This window comes from Macrobrachium rosenbergii, chromosome 43 (assembly GCF_040412425.1).
Source record: "Macrobrachium rosenbergii isolate ZJJX-2024 chromosome 43, ASM4041242v1, whole genome shotgun sequence".
Taxonomy (NCBI): domain Eukaryota; kingdom Metazoa; phylum Arthropoda; class Malacostraca; order Decapoda; family Palaemonidae; genus Macrobrachium; species Macrobrachium rosenbergii.
The window spans coordinates 22,310,524-22,328,144 of NC_089783.1; the positions used below are offsets into that span (position 1 = coordinate 22,310,524).

General features: G+C 42.8%; 1 protein-coding gene across 9 annotated transcripts in view; it reads left to right on the forward strand.

The window, feature by feature from the left end:
- The window catches only part of Atg4a (Autophagy-related 4a), an 81,617-nt gene that overhangs the window by 38,205 nt on the left and 25,791 nt on the right, over positions 1-17,621 (forward strand). For all 9 annotated transcript variants that reach the window (XM_067086667.1, XM_067086662.1, XM_067086663.1 and 6 more), the window contains one exon: positions 11,301-11,380. In XM_067086667.1, coding sequence (XP_066942768.1) covers positions 11,301-11,380 — 80 coding nt within the window. The remainder of the gene's footprint in view (positions 1-11,300; positions 11,381-17,621) is intronic.

Sequence of the window (17,621 nt, forward strand, 5' to 3'; positions counted from 1 at the left end):
GAACCAGAAAGACTGCTATGCCCTGTTCGGGCTCTAAATTTTGTCTCTTGGACAAGGTGGCTGAGTGAGAGGTCTTGGAGATAGGCATCAGGTGTTCAGAGAAGACCAGACGCCCCATGTCAATAAGTAGGGCAAAATTTTCTTCTTCAGGTCCACCATTCAGGATTCGCATAAAGTTGTCAGGAGAGTGATTCAGAACTTTTGAAGAGAAAGGGAACAATGATCCGGGCTGTTGCAGTCAGTAGCCTTTCAAAAGAACATGGCTCTGACCAGCTCATATTATGAATGCCACCTATTGGAGAAGTCATTCTGTGTTAGCCTCTCATTACCTAAAGGGTCCTGCAGAACAGTGTATGAGTCTTGCTGTTCATTGGGACCTGTCTGGAGGTAACGATCTTGGGAGAAGGAGGCAGGTGGATCCTATCCTTTAATGTATGGTTAGGGAATCAGTTTTAAAAAATTTTTTTTGTTCTTTTATGGTTGTGGGTAGACTGTGGGGGCAGTCTTCCCTCTGCCAGTTTTTGACTAGGCCCGATGTTTGGTAGGTCAGGTGGTTATTTTTGTCTCTTTGCTTCCTTCTTGATGGCTACTGATCTGGTCACAGCTGGTGCCCGTCCCCTGAGACAGATCATCTGGAACTCTCCAACCATATAGGTCTCTACCTCGTTGGAAACTGTCAGTAAAGCAGGGTGATTCCAAACAGTAATCACCTGGAGAGCAGCTATGCTAAAAGGTAAGGAACCAAGATGTGTAATCATCTACATTGTTTTGTTTCTCAATCCTATGCTGTCTCTGCCCACCTCCAATGGTGCGATTCAGCAATATACATTTCTGACAGGTAAGTTTCATGAACAAAATGATATTTTAATGATAAAATAAGGTTTGTTCAATGTTGATCCTCTTCGATATATATTCAGTTGCCACCCCAGTTCCCCTCAGAGACAACGGCACTATGAAAATCTGAATAGAAAATGGGAATGGTTCCATACCCGCCTCCCAGCGGCGGGAATGGGTACTAACCACCTGAAGGGCCACTGGGTGTGCAGAAACTTGAAATTCTGTTCACCTTGGAGAATACAGCTATATATATATCTGCCAGGTAAGTATGAACAAACCTTATTTTATCATTAAAATATCATATTTGCATAAGATCAGCATGTCTTCCAAACACCCAAGTGAGTCTCCTGCTGGTGGTGTGATGAAGAAGAGGCATTTCATCACTTTAGAGCAGAAAATGAAAATTATCAACCGATTCTTGTTTGTGTTATGCAATTTCTCTGTATTATCATAAGTCTTGTTCGTTAGTGCACTGGCTGTGAAATCTCCAATTTGCATTGAACCTCAAGACCAATTAAAAATAAAAAAGAATTAACAGTACAGTACAGTATATTTATATACAGTATATTTATAGATTATATAGTGTAGGCTAGGCTGCCTCTGAGTTACAATATCTTTGAGAAACAATGGGGTTATTGTAATGTATCCCCATCGTAACTAGAGGACTACTTATATTCTTAGGAACAAAGTTTTCTTATTGCATGGTTTGCAGTTTCTAATGGGTCACTGCTTTTTCTTTGCCTCAGCAGTACTTTGTAAATATCACAAGAGGTGAGGATTTATGCTTTGTAAATGTCACAGGTGGTGAGGTGCTGTCTCTTAATACTTAGCTACTTTGATTGCTCTGGTGGATCCCACCTAGACCTGGAGTTTATATTTTGTTCAACTTTCATAATTTCCTTTTTGCTGTTTTATCTGTTATTTCTACTTTTTGTAACAGTTCATTTTATAAGTATCTATTAAGGACAAGAAGAAATTTCTGAAATGTCTTCCACAGTGTACACGCTGGCAAAGTATACACAAGGGCACAGTTCCTAAGTTCATTTGTAATTATCAGTCTCCATTGTAATTTGAAATTTATATTCTACATGGAACTGTGCTTTCATTGGACATACACTAATTAAGGTAAAAATATTTTTCAAAAAGAAAAGCAGCTTATTTTCAGAATGGTACCTTTATAAGACAGAAAATTGTTGTCAGACTATATTTACCCAAAATTTGGATTAATGATTATGGAGACTAGATCCTCAGCCAAAAATGGGTCCTTTGCAGGCAGTTTAGGATTTACTCTCTACAGTTGCAACTTGGCTGGTCCTGGCCCTGGCCAGCAGCACTCAATCGGACAGCCATCCAGTCACCATTACTGATATTGTTAGGTGAGATTCTAATGAATCAAGTACTTGTAGACAGCAGGTCTCCCCTCTGGAAATCCTTTTTTTCCTGAATCATGATGTCTGCATAGCTCTGTAGCAATGGTGGTGCTCCCTATTTGAAGGCCTCTTCACAGTCAACCTCAGTAAGAAGATTGACATATTGTTCACCTTTCTCCGATCTAGCGTGGCAGCCCATGCCTTTCCTGTGCAAAGCAAGATCATGATATTATTGCACAAAATTTGTAACTCCGAGAACCTGTCAGTTACTTGTGGCATCACATTGTTCAGAGCATTAATAGTTTGCCAGCCTTCTGTCTCTTCCTGTAGACTATTTATGCAACCTTCCCAAGGGGCAAAATCTACTTTGTTAACCTCTTTTTCGTTAATTTCACCAGAAGCTAGAGATGCTAGATCATTCCTCATTAAGGTTATCTAGTGAATTCTTAAAGAGAGAAGCTTTTCAGCAGATGCACCCAGTGCTGTCTCTAGGCCTTACTGTCATGTCAGAACCGGGCACTCCTCTTGGCCATTTAAGGGTGTAGGTCTAGCTCTTTCTCAGATCTTCAAGCCTTGTGGACTCGAAATGGATCTCTCAATGGAACTCATAAGGTTATACTAACATTTGATGAAGGAGATTCTTTGGAATATCAATGAGCTGCCGAATCTGCCAAGGTGAGACCTTCCCTAACTAATGAGAAGGAATTTTAAAGTGTTTTTGAGCTTTAGGGCCAGGCTTCCTTTGCAGACTTTATCTAGAGGACTGTCTGTCCTCTGGCCTTTAGCTTTGATAGGGATCATTGAACTTCATTCAGTCAAGGTAAATCATATAAAGAATTAGGAATCAATAGGTCTTTCTTTTTCTGCTGACATCTAGTGAATATGCAAGACCTAGGTATCAAGAACCAATCCATGGTATCCTTCTCCATTCTTCTTCTCTCAGCTGACTTTAAGAAAGAGGGACCTTCTCCTTTGTCTAGATAGAATGATCCATTGCCATCTTAAGATTCAAGGAGTCAAGAGTTGGTGCTTCCACAATGTTACTTTCCACAGACCATACCAGGAAGCAGGAATCTAGGAATACAATTTCTTATTGGCTAGGCATCTGTTGAAAGTTTTTGTCCATGAGATCAGGGTTCTCTCTTTATCTTGTACTTTAAAAGAAATCATGATATATAATCTATGTTTTAGTGGCAGGCACATGAAGCATACCAGACTATATTTGCAAGTTTTTTAAGTGGCAGATCAGGTGGCTTCCAGTATAGTTGACATTCTGGGTACTATAGAATCTTCATTCTCATTACTTGATGTGTGTGTTTGATGTGGTATCCTTATCACTAAAGGTTGGGGATGAAGGAAACACTGAAATATCAAAATAGGTTCTTAATGTCTTGTGGAGTTAACAAATTCACAGAGGTGCAAATTATGTGCTTACAAAAGAAACAGAGCGGTCCCGTACTGGCAAAACATTACTGCCAGACGGACAAGGTTTGGTTATTACAAATTGTACAATATACATATACATACACTTAATACATTAGGGACAAGAAATATAAAAGAACATAATACTTATATATAAAGGTTCATATGTTGTACTGATTGTGCCTTTCATGTACCTACATCTCCCTCCCCCCCTCACGCTTTAGGGGCTTTCTTTTACACAATTGGAGCAGGATATTGGGAACAAATCTGAAGGTTATTAAATGAACTCTGACTTTCCTTAACCTAATTTATTACCTTAATATTACAGTGGTCTGAGACCTTCAAACAGAACTATACCTAACTTAGCCTATACCTAACTTAGCCTAACTTAATACTATAGTTTTATCAGAACTTACCCTGTATTCCATCTTAACACTACAAAAAAAAAAAAAAAAAGCAGAATACTTCAACTGCATACAGTGGCAACCAAACAGTGTATATACAAAAGATAGATTAATAGTCTGGTGCAAATTATCAACCTTAATACTATGTAGAGTTGAAGATAAATCTTTATTGAGTCTACTTAGAATTTTCCAGTATTGATTTAGTATACAACCTCACTGTCAGCCTGACTCCCACTCTGATTCATCTCACAATGTTTTGGTTTCCTTGGAATATATCTCCTTCAACAATCACTTGATATGTTTTCTATTATCAATTCATACCTGAACTAGAATAAATCAGGCTCTAGGTTCCCACAACTGATTTAAAGACAATTTATAGTACAGTTCACACAACTGATTTGCATACTAAGTTTTCCATATTTCCAATAAAAATGTTCAGTAAAACACCAGTTTTCATCGTGCCCTATTACCCAATTAATGACAAAGTAAGAGAAATATATAGATAACACTTGCTGCGAAGTAGGGTAAGTATTCAACTATGCGCATCCAGCAAACTGCAAGTAAAAAAAAGAAAAAACAGACTTCACTAGTACAGGCAGTCCCTGGTTAATGGTGGGCTCGGTTAATGGCAGGCTCGGTTAATGGTGATCTGGTTTTACGCCGCTTGTCTAGTGACAAAAATCAGCAATTTTCGGCACTGAAAATCGCCGATTTCCGCTTATCGGCGCTGATAATTGGGTATTGGCACTGATACATACCTAACAGAGGCACCGATAACTGAAAATCGGCACTTTTCGGCACCTATAAGCCCTGAAAATCGGCGAAAAAAGCTCTGAAAATCGCCGAATTTCGGTTAGCAGCGATTTTCGGTTATCATCACACCCTCAGAATGGAACCCCTGACAATAACTGGCCACCCCTATATACTCCTACCTGACATACAAAAAAAAAAAAACATCACAACAACAAAAGCGAAAGTCAATTCACACAAACCATCTTTTATCATACAAACCCAAACTTTGCCTACCACAATGCTCGTAGTACTCTCTCAAGCAGACTCTTTTTCTGCGAGCCTTTGAGAATGACATGGGGACATTGGAGGAATATCAGCCAAGGACTGCTTTTCCTGGTCCAAGCAAGGGGCCACAGGGGAAGAGGAGATGGGTTAATGCTAGGAGGTGGCACTTGGCAAAGGAAGCGACGGTTTCGCCACCATACACAACCACTAGGGAAACGAATTTCATTATCCCTCGACCTGCCGAAAGTTGTGACTACCCTGACCCTGTCCCAGTGGTGAGATGTCGGGTCTTGGATCTGAACATGCTGTCCAATGGTCAACCTGGGAAGGGGCGTGCATGCTGATCGTACCGGGTCTTAACCTGCTCGGAATGGGCAGCAGCATGTCTGTTGCAGTCCTCAGTTTTGACCTGCCACTCCTTTGAAAAGGACTGGGTGTGCAGGGATGTGTGACCTAAGAGGTTGGCCATACAGGATCTGGGCGGGGGAGCGGCCTGTGAAATTGGGAGTATTCCAGAGCTCTTAAGAGACCTCGATCAAACTCTTCGCAATCAATGTTGCTGGAGGGTACCATTGTCAGGATAAGATGCTTGATTGACTTCACGGCAGCTTCGGCATGACCGTTCAATTGTGGATAAAATGGGGAGGTAACCACATGACGAACTCCCATCGCTCCATGAATCCCGGGAACTCATTGCTGGTGAACTGCGGTCCCCCATTGGTCCTGAGGCGGAGAGGGACATCAGCTTCCCAGAAGTAGCGGCAGAAGATCCTGTGTGTATCAGAAGCGGTAGTGTTGCCTTTGCACGAGACGACGACAGGCCATCAACTATGACAAGGAAGGGTTTTCCTGCGACAATAAAGAAATCTGCTGATACAGACATAAAGGGCCTGGTGGGGTTGTCATCACTCATCAATGGTTCCTGCTGCTGGGTTAGCTGCAATACATGGCATGACTCACAAGCTCCAACTGTGTTGACAATGTCTGAGTTGATACCAGGCCAGAAGACAGCCTGTCTTGCCTGGCGCTTAGTAGGTTCAGCACCCCTATGGCTGTCATGTAGGTGGGGCAAGGTGCAGTGGTGGAGGGCAGCAGGAAACTATAGCTCTTGCTCCATATAGGACGAGGTCACCACCATCATAGAGTTCACCCTGTATCTTCCAGTATGGAGTAAGGAGTTATGCAGATCATACCTAGTGGAGGGGGAATCTTGAGGTGACACAGTCGAGCAAGTGAGTGTAGACAGGGTCTGCTCTTGCTGCGTCTTGTAGATCCTGAAGGTTCCTGTCGGCATCTTGAGCTGGAGACTTTCTTGAAGAGGTGATGGTGTACACAACCATGACTGTTTAGAAATGGGTGGCAGAAGGGAACCTGCAATTTTGTCCTCTGGTGCGGGGTGGCTGACTGGGGCTCGAAACAAGGCATCAGGAATGTTCAGAGACTTGCCAGCATGCCACACAGCTGTGAATAAGTAGGGCAAAATTTTCTCCTTCAGATGCTGGAGGCGAGGATTCTCGATGGTGTCCAGTGAGTAATGATTCAGGATAGGTATGAGGGAACAATGATCCGTCATCATAGTAAAGTTCTGTAGGCCAACGAGATACAGCCTACATTTTGACATCGACCAGCTCAATAGTGGCATAGCATGTCTCAGCGTCGGTAAGGAATCGAGAGCCACACTGAACTAAACATAGGCATCCACTACCATGGTCCTGCAGAATGGCATATCCAATACCGTTAAGGCATGAGGCATCTGTCTGGAGGACAACAGGCAGGTCTGGGTCAAAAGCAGCAAGAGCAGGTGGACGGAGGAGTGCTGACTTGATGCGTCGAAAGGCATCATCATGATCAGGGGTCCACACAAAAGTTCTCTTGGGGCTCATCAGAGGGCATAGAGGCTGGGCTGTAGTGGCAATATCAGGGGTAAACTCTGCCAGTTTGTTGACCAGGCCCATGAATGATCTGAGGTCAGTCAGGTTAGCTGGAGTTGGGAAATCCCTGATGGCACTGACTTTTTCTTGACCAGCTGAGATGCCCTCTCCTGAGAGCATGTATCCACTGAAGTTGATAGTAGGTGTGGCAACCACAAACTTGTCTTTGTTGAGGGTGATTCCAAACTTGTGGCACCTGGAGAGCATCTCATGGATACAGTAAAGGTGTGAATGGTAATCCTCATCATGGAGAAGGATGTCATCAACAACCTTCACACAGTTCTTGACTCCTTGAAGGGCCATATCGCCTCGCAGACAAAATACATTTCCAGTAGCTGTGAAGCCCATCGTTCCTCTGCTGTGTATAAACCTACCATATGGCGTAATAAAGGTAGTCAAATGTTGATCCTCTTCGGCCAGTTCCACTTGCCAGTTCCCACAGAGGGCTTCAGCTGTAGTGAAAAACCAATCCTTCCGGTCCACACTACGAATGGAGGTGAAGGGTGTGGGTGAAGGGTGGGCAGGGCAGGAAACTTGGCTGTTCAGCTTGGAGAGGTCAGCGGTGATGCTTACTCCTGTGACATTCTTGGCAACAATGACGAGAGGGCGACACCATTCTGAAGGGTCATCACCAGTTGGCTTGATTATTCCCTGGGCTACCATAGAGTCAAGCTCTTCCTTGACCTGGTCCCTGAAGGTGAGGGGAATCTGTCTTGGGGTGTGGATGGTGAAGGGAACAGCACCATTCTTGAGATGAATCCTCATGGGAGGACCAACTATGGGCTTGGGAGGAGCTGACTTCAAGTCTTCTTCTTTTGAAACTAACACATCTGAAAATTCTTGGTGGAAATATGCCTTAGCAGCCAAAGGTGATGCGGTGGCTGAGATAGGTAGCTCCTTGTATCTATTGACATGTCTGACTTCAGCAATGGGTATAGGAAAATGTGAGGATATTATGGGCAACTCTTGACATTGTGCATATGACAGAAGTGGAGTCTGGACATTCTTGTGGACATGAATCCCACCAGAATAAGACTGCTTGCCTAAGGTGAGAGTAGCCTGGAACATGCCAAGAGCAGGCGCCATTTTGAACCCATCCACAGTAAGCATTGTAGTTGGCGGAAGAGATTGCAGGCTGCTCCTGGGGATGCCTAAACTCTCTAGGTGTCGCTGGCCAATAACGGTGACATCCACACCTGTGTCTGGTAACATCTGTAAGCGAGAATTAATATCGCCATATGACAGGAGGACACAGATGGGTTGGGGTGTCTTGGGGGCTGTGGAAGGAGGGTATCCTAAACAATGACAGCTGTTCTGCCATACATCTCGGGTCTTGCTGGAGCTGGAGTGGTAAGCACTGTTGCTCAGAGATCCATCCTGGCAATTCTTCTCTGTGCAACCCTTATCAAAGTGTCCAGTGCAGTGGCAAAAGTGACACTGGGCTTTGCTGGCATGACATTTAATTGTCTTGGACCAATGACCAAGGCAGGTACAGCTTTTGCAAGTACTGTTGGTGGCAGGGCACTCACTGGGGCCATGCTGTCAAGCACAGGACTGGCACAAAGTAGCTGGTGTCAAAGTCGGTTTTGAAGGTAAGATTGTTTTGCTTGCCCTTTGCTTCTTACACTTTTTGCAGGCAGAAAGGCGTGCAACTGGTTAGGTGGGGCACGTATGGCAGAAGTTGCACTCATAGCTGCTTCTTATGACCGACAGGTCGTAACAACATCTTGTAATGAGGAGGCGGTGTCCAAGGAGATTATTTTCTGAACTAGCTCTGCATCTTGAATGCCCATCAGAATTATCATTTTCAATTGTGTCTTCTCACATGCAGCTGCATTCTCTAGGCACAAGTCAACTTCCTCTGCGATGCGTTGAAGCCTTACATAAAAATTTGCAAAAGATTCTCCTTCCATCTGTTTGCAACTAAGCAATTCCCTACAGCGAAGAACCTCATTACATAAATGCTTTATGTGAGACTTCAGGGCATCCAACACTTCATCAGCAGACTTATCTGTGAAGGGTGAAATCTGTAAGGTGTGCTCCAACATGCATTGAGTTTCAGGGGCTAAGCACATCTGCAACTGGATCATCTGTTTTTCTCTAGGAAGCTTGAAAAGATCGACCTTAATAACATAATCATCCCACCAGCGTCTCCATTCCCTGAACATGTGGAATGTTGCATCAGCCTTGAGTTGGGGCAGTGTTTGTGCCATGGTGTTTTGGTGTTGGGAAAGAGAAGGTTGACTGGAGGAAGAAGCACCCATCTCTGTACCTGGTATGTGGTTTTCTGAGTGGAAGGGTTGGGCAGGCAAGAGCGCCTGGATAAGGGCCGTAAATCTTGCATTTTCCTCATCTCTGTGTATATTTTCTTCCCTTTTGCATAACTCCCCTTATGCTCTTCTGTCTTCTTCTTCATCTCTTCTTTGTTTTCTTCTTTCTTCATCTCCGCATAGTCTTTTCTCTTCTTCATTCTGGCAAGATTCCTGGGGGAACCCAGTGTTCCCACTGCTGGCACATGATCCCACACTAATGGCTTCTGGCATCCCCTGGTCTGCTGTCTCTTCTTGCCTACCTAGAAAGTCTTCTACCCCATCCATTCCTTGTAATATATATGCAATAAATGACACATATTAAAGCAATAAAAGATTCCTCTTTTTAAAACAAAAGTTTAAATAATAAGTTACTGGATTAGCGAGTATGTGCATTACACATGTGCGTCTGCTCTGCTGAGGCTCAGCGGTCGGTTAGTTACCCGTAAATAATTGAGGGGACCGGATGTATGGCTATACGCTCTCATTTGGGGCAGCAGCAAGGGTTTTGCAGGTCACAATCCTATGTGAAATGTGCAAAAGCAAAAAAGGGACACTAGAATGACACGACACTTTGCACAACACTTCTCTCATGAACCACTTATCACTGTACACTTAAAGCACAATAAATCCATTGAAAGCTGGGCGGAGGTCGGAAACAGCCAGACAACAGCATCACTGATTAATGGCACCGGAAGCCGTGCACTTGCAGAAAATCCTCTTGAATAAAAAACTTCACTGACACTTCAGTTCACTGCGCCATGTGTGTGTTCGATGTGGTACCTGTATCACTAAAGGCTGGGGATGAAGGAAACACTGAAATATCAAAAGTAGGTTCTGAATGTCTTGTGGAGTTAACAAATTCACAGAGGTACAAATTATGTACTTACAAGAGAAACAGAGCAGTTCCGTACTGGGAAACATTACTTTCTAGATGGACAAGGTTTGTGTATTACATATCGTACAGTATACATATGTGAATAACACATTTAATACATTAGGGAGGTATGTAAACTGACATGAAATATAAAAGAATGTAATACATATATATAAAGGTTCATATGTCGTACTGATTATATCTTTCACGTACCTACACCTGAGTCCTCTCATTATTCATTGTAGCATCCTTTAAAGTGCAGACTTCGTGTTGCTTGCTTATATGCCTTGCATGATTTTAACTGTTATAGTTTTCCAAGGTTACTCTTTGGTCATAAAAAGTTACTATGCTATTTCTTTACTGTTGCAATGTTTTAATCTTACAACACCAGTTCTTGTTTCTGGCAGACCCAAAGGTCTTATTGCGTATCCCAGGTCAAGGAGCTTTCTTTGTAAATCCAGTAGCTCCTATCAGCCAATTCTGGGACCTTGGCAGCTGTTACCACCCACTTAAGTTGTGATTGAGGCTAGAATATAAGTAATGGGAAACAAATCTAATTTAAAAGAAAGTGAATTTGTTCATACAAACCTATTGCCTATAAGCTAAGTCCCCATCTTCTGACAGCCTGCAGATTTCTCACAGCTAATTGTCCAGCATGTATGAAGTCAGGCAGTTAACTGTCAGCAGCTTGAGGATCTTGGCTGTGTAGTCACAGAACTGCCTCCAGCCATTGCTGTTTTATTTTCTTTTTATTAAATGAGATTGATATGTGAAATTTTGTGGACCATAATATTGGGGTAGTATATATACAAAAATTGATTTTAATTGCCATGAATTAGGGTTTATTTGTTTGTCCAGTTTTCAAAGAACAACAAACATAGAGTATAGTCTTAGATACAAAACTGTTTATGAAAATTTGCCAAAATAAGATGTAATTTATTTATCAAGAACAAACCCCTTGGGCCTGCTCTATAAGAACCAAAAATGTAATTTAGTTGCTGGTTTAACTGTTTAATGATGATAATGGAAATTGCATATTCCTGACATTTAAATCTGAACTTTAATCATGTGCCAAAGATTTAAATTTTAAATATATAAAACTCATTTGCGCTAAATTTCATCTTATTTTACAGAAAACTAACCCCATTTGATGAGTGGAACAACTTCAGTGTCAATGTATCCTTAGACAACATACTAATCATGGACGAAATCAGTAAGGATGCCATGTTCTTTGTTTATATGGTTAATATCCTCAACAAAAAGTATCCCTTAGTTAAGATCGTTTACATTGTTCCTTACACAATAAGCTATAGTTAGTACTGTCCTAAAGGTTCTTCTGTGTCCTTTTGCTCTTCCACACATCACTGTTCAGTTTTTCTTACTTCTTTGCTTTTTGTTTCCAATTCAAGATCAAATAATTTAGGCATAGCCTGATAAGAGTATAGAAATTATAATCATTGGCCTTATTAATCTAATTTTTATATGGGTACATCATGGCTATCATGATAGGAGCAAGTTTGAGAGTTTGCCACCTAGTTTCCATAAGGTTAAAGTTCCCCCATTCATTTTTGATGTATTCAAATTACTCCATCCTTCTACTGTATTGTTTTCCTTTGTTCCACAACAAACTTATTACTTATAATTAGTCCATTTCATGTATCGTAAATGGTCCGAGAGATATCAGTTTTCCTTAAAAGAAAGCCATAGTCAGGTGGGAGCACTGCTCATATGTGTCCGAATTCTGCTGTCTCGGGTAGCCAGGGGTCATGTTTCTTATGGCTGCCTTCATTTTAACTACTACCCTTTTGGCAGCTGCATTGATTTAACTGACTTTAGAGGTGGATTAAAAAATACTTTATATTCATGCAAATTTTAACTTTTTCTTTCAGTCCCCATTTGCTTGAAATTTCAGTACAGGCAGTCTCTGGTTATCGGCAAGGGTTCTGTTCCAACAGCATGATGATAAGTGAAAATCGCTGCTAACCTCTGTTAGATATGTATCAGCGCTAGTACCTGATTATCGGCACTGATAAGCGGAAATCGGTGCATGTTGGCACTGAAAATCGCCGATTTTCGTCGCTAGACAAGCCCCATAAAACCGGATTGCCAATAACTGGGACTGCCTGTAATTTGGATCTCAAGTACAAGGGAGGTTACTGTATTCCAGTAAGGTAAAACTTTGTATGCATTATTCTTTTAGTCTAAAATTGGAGTTTGTGATTTTCTTTTTAACTTAAGATTCATGTTTCCAATTTAAATTTAACCTCCTCTGGCAGCCTCAAGTCAATATATATGACCAGTCAGTAGGATCCCTATCTCATCATGGCTGGAGACTATCCAGTATCTTCAGCGAGCGAGAGGCTTTTCTCACAGAAGATTGACAGAGATGTCTGGTTATCTCAGAATATCTTCCTCAGCTGTGTACCAGGGAAAATGGGCCATCTACTGTGATTGGTGTCGTCAAAGGGGTCTCTCTCCAGTCAGAACTTTTGTTCAGCAAATAGCAGCTTTCCTAGTTTTTCTCCAGAGGGAGAAAAGTCTTTCTGTGTCTGCCATCAAAGGCTACAGGGCTGCTTTGGGTTTGGTTCTGTGCCTAAAAGATGTAGACCTGTCTTCTTGGGAAATCTCAGTGCTACTCAAAAGCTTTGAGCCGTCTTGTTCTCCTAGAGAACTTCAACCTCCTAGTTGGGATCTGACTCTGGTGCTAAGTACAGCAGTCTCACTCAAGCCCCGTTACAACAGCCATCTGACAGAGACTTGACCCTTAAAACAGTCTGTTTATTGGCTTTAGCTTCATTGAAGAGAGTGGGAAAACTCTGGTCTCTCTTCTAATGTTAAACACACGAGGGGTTGGGGTCCGTAGCCTTTGAATTTGTCCTGGAATTTGTAGCTAAGACTCGAAATCCTTTGGTTCATGATAACAAATTTGAATCCTTTTCCATCCCTTCCTTGGGAGATTTTGTTGATAATGAACCAGACGAATTGTTCTTATGTCCTGTTGGGGCACTGCATGGTCACCTCAGGCGGGGGTGTTGAAGACTTTTTGTAAGCAAAGGCCAGATCAAGAAAGAAGTGTCCAAGAATACCATCTCCTTCTGGCTCTGTGAGGTTATTAGATGTGCTTATAGCTCTTCTACAGTGCCCCTAGCGGGACAGTTTGTATCTAACCTAAGATGATGGTTTGAAAGTGAGAGTGAATGAGATGACACATGTTTTTTCCTTTCCCTTTTCCCCTTCGTCTCTACCCACGGGCAGTAGGAAGATTGAGCTATTATGAGGTAGAACTGGTTAGATACAGGTGAGTGAGTGGCCTGTCTATTTAAGAAAGTTTATTCTCGCATTAATATTTTCCTGTCTCTGACAAAGGGAGAGAGGAATGATAACAAACAAATTGGTGGCTAAAGTAGGTTTGTTGTCTGAACTAGCTCTTTAACTTCCACTTATGTAATGTTCCTCCGCATTGTGTACTAGCCCGTAGTCTGACTGTTTGGTAAACTTTTTTACTGTTGAGTAAACTTTTTTTTTTTATCTGAAAAGTCAAGAGGCATACGTCTCCTTTCTCTGCTTAGCCTAACCAGGAAATGAGACCAGGTGTGCTAAGCCTCCAGTCGGTTCAAGACTTTCCTTTCCTCCCACCAAAGGTGAGTCTATCCTCACGTTAAGACCTAGGTTTGTTCCACATATGAACAAATGACAGTTTTATAAAAGTAACTTACCCGGTAATTGCATAGTTATTAGTTTCACTCGTTCGGCAGCTAAAATTTTGAAATTCGTGGGTCGCGCTAGTTTGTTTTGGGTTGGGGGGGGGAACAACTTATCAAGGAGCTTCCATTTGTTTCTGCAGGCTGATGTTTGAAGTCCAGTTGTTAGCAGCAGCTCTAATATTGGAATTCATACTTTTCTGGTTGTTTTCATCGTCAATTGGCGAAGTATTCTTCTATTGGAAGCCTTTCAGCATATTTGGTTAGCGATAGGTTTCTTTATTAAGACCTTATCAACAGGTTACAATTTTTTTCCCGATTTTGACTTGGATTTTTCACAATGTCTGACTCTAGTGTGTCTGGCTTTTGGTATTGCAGCAAATGCTCCCATACTCACCTGACTAAGGAATCGTATGACTCGCACACGATGTGCATAGAATGTAGGGGACAGACTTGCTCTTTTGATTTGAGATGTCAAGAGAGTGCAGATTGGGACATTAAAAAGTGGAACTTTAGAATCTCACTTAAAGAAACTGGCTAGAGATAAGAAAAGGAAAGCGGCTGCTAGGGAAATTAGTAAGTCATTAGCTAGTCAGGAATCATCTGTTGCTAAATCAGATTCTAATGTTCCTATAATTTCAATGAACCTTGTTCCAACCCCTCTAACTATTCCATCCTCTTCTTTACCGGACTCTCACATTTCCGAACCCAACCCCATGACCAGCCTTGAGTCGAAAATCAACAGAAGATTTGAGTTAATTGGAATATGTTGCCCAGTTTTAGCTTCTTCAGTGAAAGTGCTAATGGATAAGAAAAGTGATTCAGAGCACCCTAGAAGGACTTCGTCTAAGGAGCTCCATCAAGCACTCAAGCGCCCAGTAGCATTAGAGCTCCAGACAGCACCTGAACGCCCAGCAGCTCCTGTACATAAGGTAGCGCTCTAGCTCCCAGTAGAAGACATGAGCCCTTTAGCTCCCAAGCTTCCAGGTGTCCCATTGTGTTCAACCTAAAGTATCTTCGCTCACTGTAGTTCCTGATATTCTAGTGTTTTCAGAGCACTCATCAGTGTCCTCTCATCATCCTTCACAACAGACTTCTTCAATCGTCACTCCTGCACCTACTTTGGTCGGAGTTTTATCTCTTCAGCGCCCAGAGCCTCCAACTGCGCAGGCGTCTCTTAGTACCCAAGCAGCTTCTTCTGGTATTCTGGCTCCTACAGCTGTTTTGGATCCTATTCAGGGTTGTCGTTGTCTCCGGTATCCTCTGGCGAAGAAGAGGTAGTGGAACAGGAAGTGCCCTCCACAGCTTATGCCTCTTTGTTGAGATTTCTGCTGGCTACTTTTCCTAGCTTCTTTTCTCCAGCAGCACCATCCTCTCCTGCTTCGGCTTTCTTACTGGAGTCCCAGACGGAAGGGTCCTCTAATTTACCTAAGCTAGTACTCCCTTCTTCAGCGAAGAAGGCGTTGAGTGTGATATAAGGATGGTTAACAGAGAAGAGGGACCAAGGTAGAGCTGCCTTCAGTTTTCCTCCCTCCACTTTCACGAGTGAGATACCACTTTTATGCCACAGGAGAAGCTCCTTCCCTGGAAGTTTCTGCCGCCCCCTAGGGGGACTTCTCCGGGTTGGTAGATTTGGCCCGTAGATCTGTTTTCACTTCTGTGAAAATCATGTTCTCTGCATTGGAGTTAGCCCACCTTTTAAAGAATGTGTTCAAGGTATTTGAAGTGATGAGTTTTCTAGACTGGGCTGTGGGTGCTCTGACTCTGAAAATTAGAGACTGTACGGTGTTACCCCAGGATTCTTCCAATGACTGGAAGGGAATTCTTTCCTGTATTGATAAAGGAATCAGAGATAGTCCCCAAGAGTTGGCTGGACTTTATACTATGGGAATTTTAAAGAAGAGGGAGCTGTGGTGCTCTTTTACGTCTTAAGGGAGTGACTCTCTCGCAGAGATCAGCACTCCTTTTCTCTCCCTTGGATCAGCTTATCTTTTTCCCCAAGCTACAGTCTTGGGTATAGCTTCCAGTCTTCAGAAGAAGATATGCAAGATCTTCTTTCTCAATCATCTAGACGCCCAAAGGAGATACCCACTGTTGCTTCCAGGTCTGCAGCACCCCTTCAGATGCATCCCTTTCAGAGCGGCAGGCAAAGGTCATATTCTAGATCGAGAGCTAACATCCATTTTGCTCAGCGCGCCATGAAGAAGTCTGCCTCTAGATCCTCCTCCAGGAAGCGAGGACAGTGTCCTCCATACTCACATAGGAGCAAGACTCCTTCTCTTTTGGGAGCATTGAGAGAAGGGAGCAGAACCCTGGATAGTTTGTGTCCTAAGGAAGGGTTACACAGCACCCTTCATGCAGAAGCCTCCTCTAGTCAACACGCCTGTCGCATTGACAGCTTCCTTGCCCTCTCACAAGAAGTCGTGTCTCTCATCAAGAAAGAAGCTATAGAGATGGTAGAGGACATTTATTCTCCAGGCTTCTACAACCGATTGTTCGTAGTCCCCAAGTCGTCAGGAGGCTGGAGACCTGTATTAGATGTTAGCGCCCTCAATGTCTTTGTACAAAGACAAAATTCAAAAAGAAACAGACCAAATAGTTCTTGCATCCATTTGTCAGGGGGATTGGATAGCATTAATAGATATGCAGGACGTGAACTTTCACGTACCTATCCATCCAAATTCAAGGAAGTACCTCAGGTTCGTTTTCGAGGGCAAGGTATTCCAGTTTCGGGCCCTGTGTTTCGGTCTTTCAACTGCCCCTCAGGTTTTCACCAGTGCTTGGTCCCATTGTAAAGTGGCTTCATCTGATGGGAATCAAGATATCCCTTTACCTTGACGATTGGCTCTTACGGTCCCGATCGAGAGAACAATGTATGGAGGACCTTCAGAGAACCCTTCCCCTGTCCCAAGAATGGGCCTTCTCATCAATATACAAAAATCACAGTTGACTCCTTCTCAGGAGATCCATTATTTGGGAATGAGGATACACTCTCGGGATTTTTGGGTTTTCCCAGTACCGAAGAGAATAGAGTTGCCTGAAGACAGTAAACGAGATCTTGACTCTAGATGATTACTCAGCCAGCAGGTGGATGAGTCTTCTGGGCACCTTGTCGTCCATATAGCAGTTCGTCTCGTTGGGCAGGCTCCATATGAGACCTCTACAGTATTATCTAAGAGTCAGCTGAAAAAGGGAAAGTCTCCTGGATATGTTGATATTTCCAGTAACGTCAGAAATAAAGAGACCTGCGTTGGTGGAGTTGCGAAAGAAGACTGGCAGAAGGGAAGTCTCTCTTCCCTCTGAACCCCAGCCTAGAATTCTTCTCAGATGCATTGGATCTAGGTTGGGGAGCTCCCCTAAGGAGCAAATAAATCTCAGGAACATGGTCCCAGGAGCAGAGATCCTGGCATATAAATGTCAAGGAACTAGTATGCAACACGACAGTGGCAGTTCATTCAGACAGCACAACTACCCTGTCCTACATCAAAAAACAAGGGGGAACTCCTTCTCTCTTTTCAAGACAGCAAGGGACCTTCTTCTCTGGATGGACCAGAACGGCACACGAGTAGTGACTCGTTTCATTCAAGGGTACCTAGCAGTATACTGGTAGAATCCTTCAGTAATAGCAACAAAAATGATCATGAGTACTGTAATTGGGAAAGGTTGAGCTTTCAGTAGGGTAAGGTATTTAAGGATTCATCTGCCCTAACCAAAAGATTTACTTGTGGATAGTGTTTATATTTGCCTCAGACA